This window comes from Trichoderma citrinoviride, assembly GCF_003025115.1.
Source record: "Trichoderma citrinoviride strain TUCIM 6016 unplaced genomic scaffold BBK36scaffold_316, whole genome shotgun sequence".
Lineage (NCBI taxonomy): Eukaryota > Fungi > Ascomycota > Sordariomycetes > Hypocreales > Hypocreaceae > Trichoderma > Trichoderma citrinoviride.
This window is the reverse complement of record NW_020195024.1, coordinates 1-1463: the sequence shown is the minus strand read 5'-3', so window position 1 is coordinate 1463 and position 1463 is coordinate 1. Positions and strand designations below refer to the sequence as shown.

The 1463-nt window shown below is 64.7% G+C and overlaps 1 protein-coding gene across 1 annotated transcript; it reads left to right on the top strand.

Annotated features, from left to right (window-relative positions):
- Nucleotides 1-1463, top strand: BBK36DRAFT_112553 (hypothetical protein). The gene has a single exon (XM_024891292.1). It carries the CDS (start codon nucleotides 16-18, stop codon nucleotides 1102-1104), a length of 1089 nt encoding a protein of 362 aa, XP_024744771.1. The 5' UTR covers nucleotides 1-15; the 3' UTR covers nucleotides 1105-1463.

Below are 1463 nucleotides of genomic sequence, written 5' to 3'. Positions count from 1 at the left end.
CCCAGAGACGCGCCCATGGGGCCTATGCGACCAATCGACCCCCTCTACGCAGGTGGCCGCATGGCACACTATGGCCCTGAAGGTACCATACTTGCCCCAGCGTCGGCGCCAGTGCAGGCTGCCCCTACTCCAGTACCCGCTGCGGGTTATGCTCATTACTGGTCTCAGCAGGCTCCTCATCCTCCGCCGCCCGCTCTGGCTCCCGCGCCCGCTCCGTCGCCGGCTATGATCCAAGCACAGGCTCCCCCGGCTCCGGGGCCCGGCACGCCATACTCTCATGGCTACTGGTCGCAACAAGCCCCGCCTCCGCCGGCTCAGCTTCCCCCTCCATCTCCGGCTATGGCGCAGGCACAGGGACCGCCGCCGCCGCAGCAGCACCACCACCACCATCACCAACACCAGCAGCAGCATTACCCACAGCCCCCTCCACCCAGGATGCCCTTCTCTGCTGAATCACTCCCGCCGCAACCACTGCCGCCTCTCCGCCCCCCTCGGGGTCGTTCTCAGCCTGTCCAGGACGACATGCTGCGTGATCCGATGATGAGGCCGGCTCCTCATGGCATGAACAACTACTATCCCCCTGGTCCCCCACGACCCTACCACCATGGTTACCCGGCTCCTGAGCCCCTGGGCCCTATGCCACCACTTGCGCAGGACAGGATCCTGCCCGCCCCCCAGCCACAGCAATCATACATGGGACCGACTGGCCCCGGCTCTGGCTACGCGCCTCAGATGCCTTCGCCGACCTTTGGCCAACCCCAACCAATGCCTGGTCCCATGGGACAGAGCCCTCCCGGGACACCCCAGGGGCCCCCCGGCTCGATGCACCGCCATCGGTCCACGCCCTCGGGCTCCTCCGATGCTGGAACCGGCAAATATCGCAAACTACAGCCCGCCCCGGTGCCCGCTCACCGAACGTGGTCAAGCAAGCCGGAGCTGAAGACCATCCCATACGACCATAAAGAGACGGGAGCATCGGCTGCCCTTCCGAAGTCTGGCCCGACGCAAATTAGAGGTTGGAACGTCAACCAGCATCGGAAGCGGAGCAAAGCCAACCAGCAAGGCACAGGCGAAGCGGGAACCGACCAGACTGATTCCAGATAGAGATTGGAAACACCCGGTCAACCAGCGCCTCAGGGCGCCCTTGTGAACTCTCAGGCCACGGCTCCTCATCCCGCGGCTCCTCACCCCAACTGGTCCGTTCGCTTTGCGGAGCCATTCACTCTCCCACCTCTATTCCCACGCGCCACGAATTCAGCTCGGCCGCGCACAATGGCTCAGGACATGGACCTCGAGCCAACCCCCCCGACGTCTCTCGAAAATTCCACCGTTTCCGTCGAGCAAGCCGCTGCTCCAGCTGAGCCAGCGCCCACACAACCAGCACCCACACAACCAGCACCCACACAACCAGCACCCACACAACCAGCACCCACACAACCAGCACCCACACAACCAGCACCCAC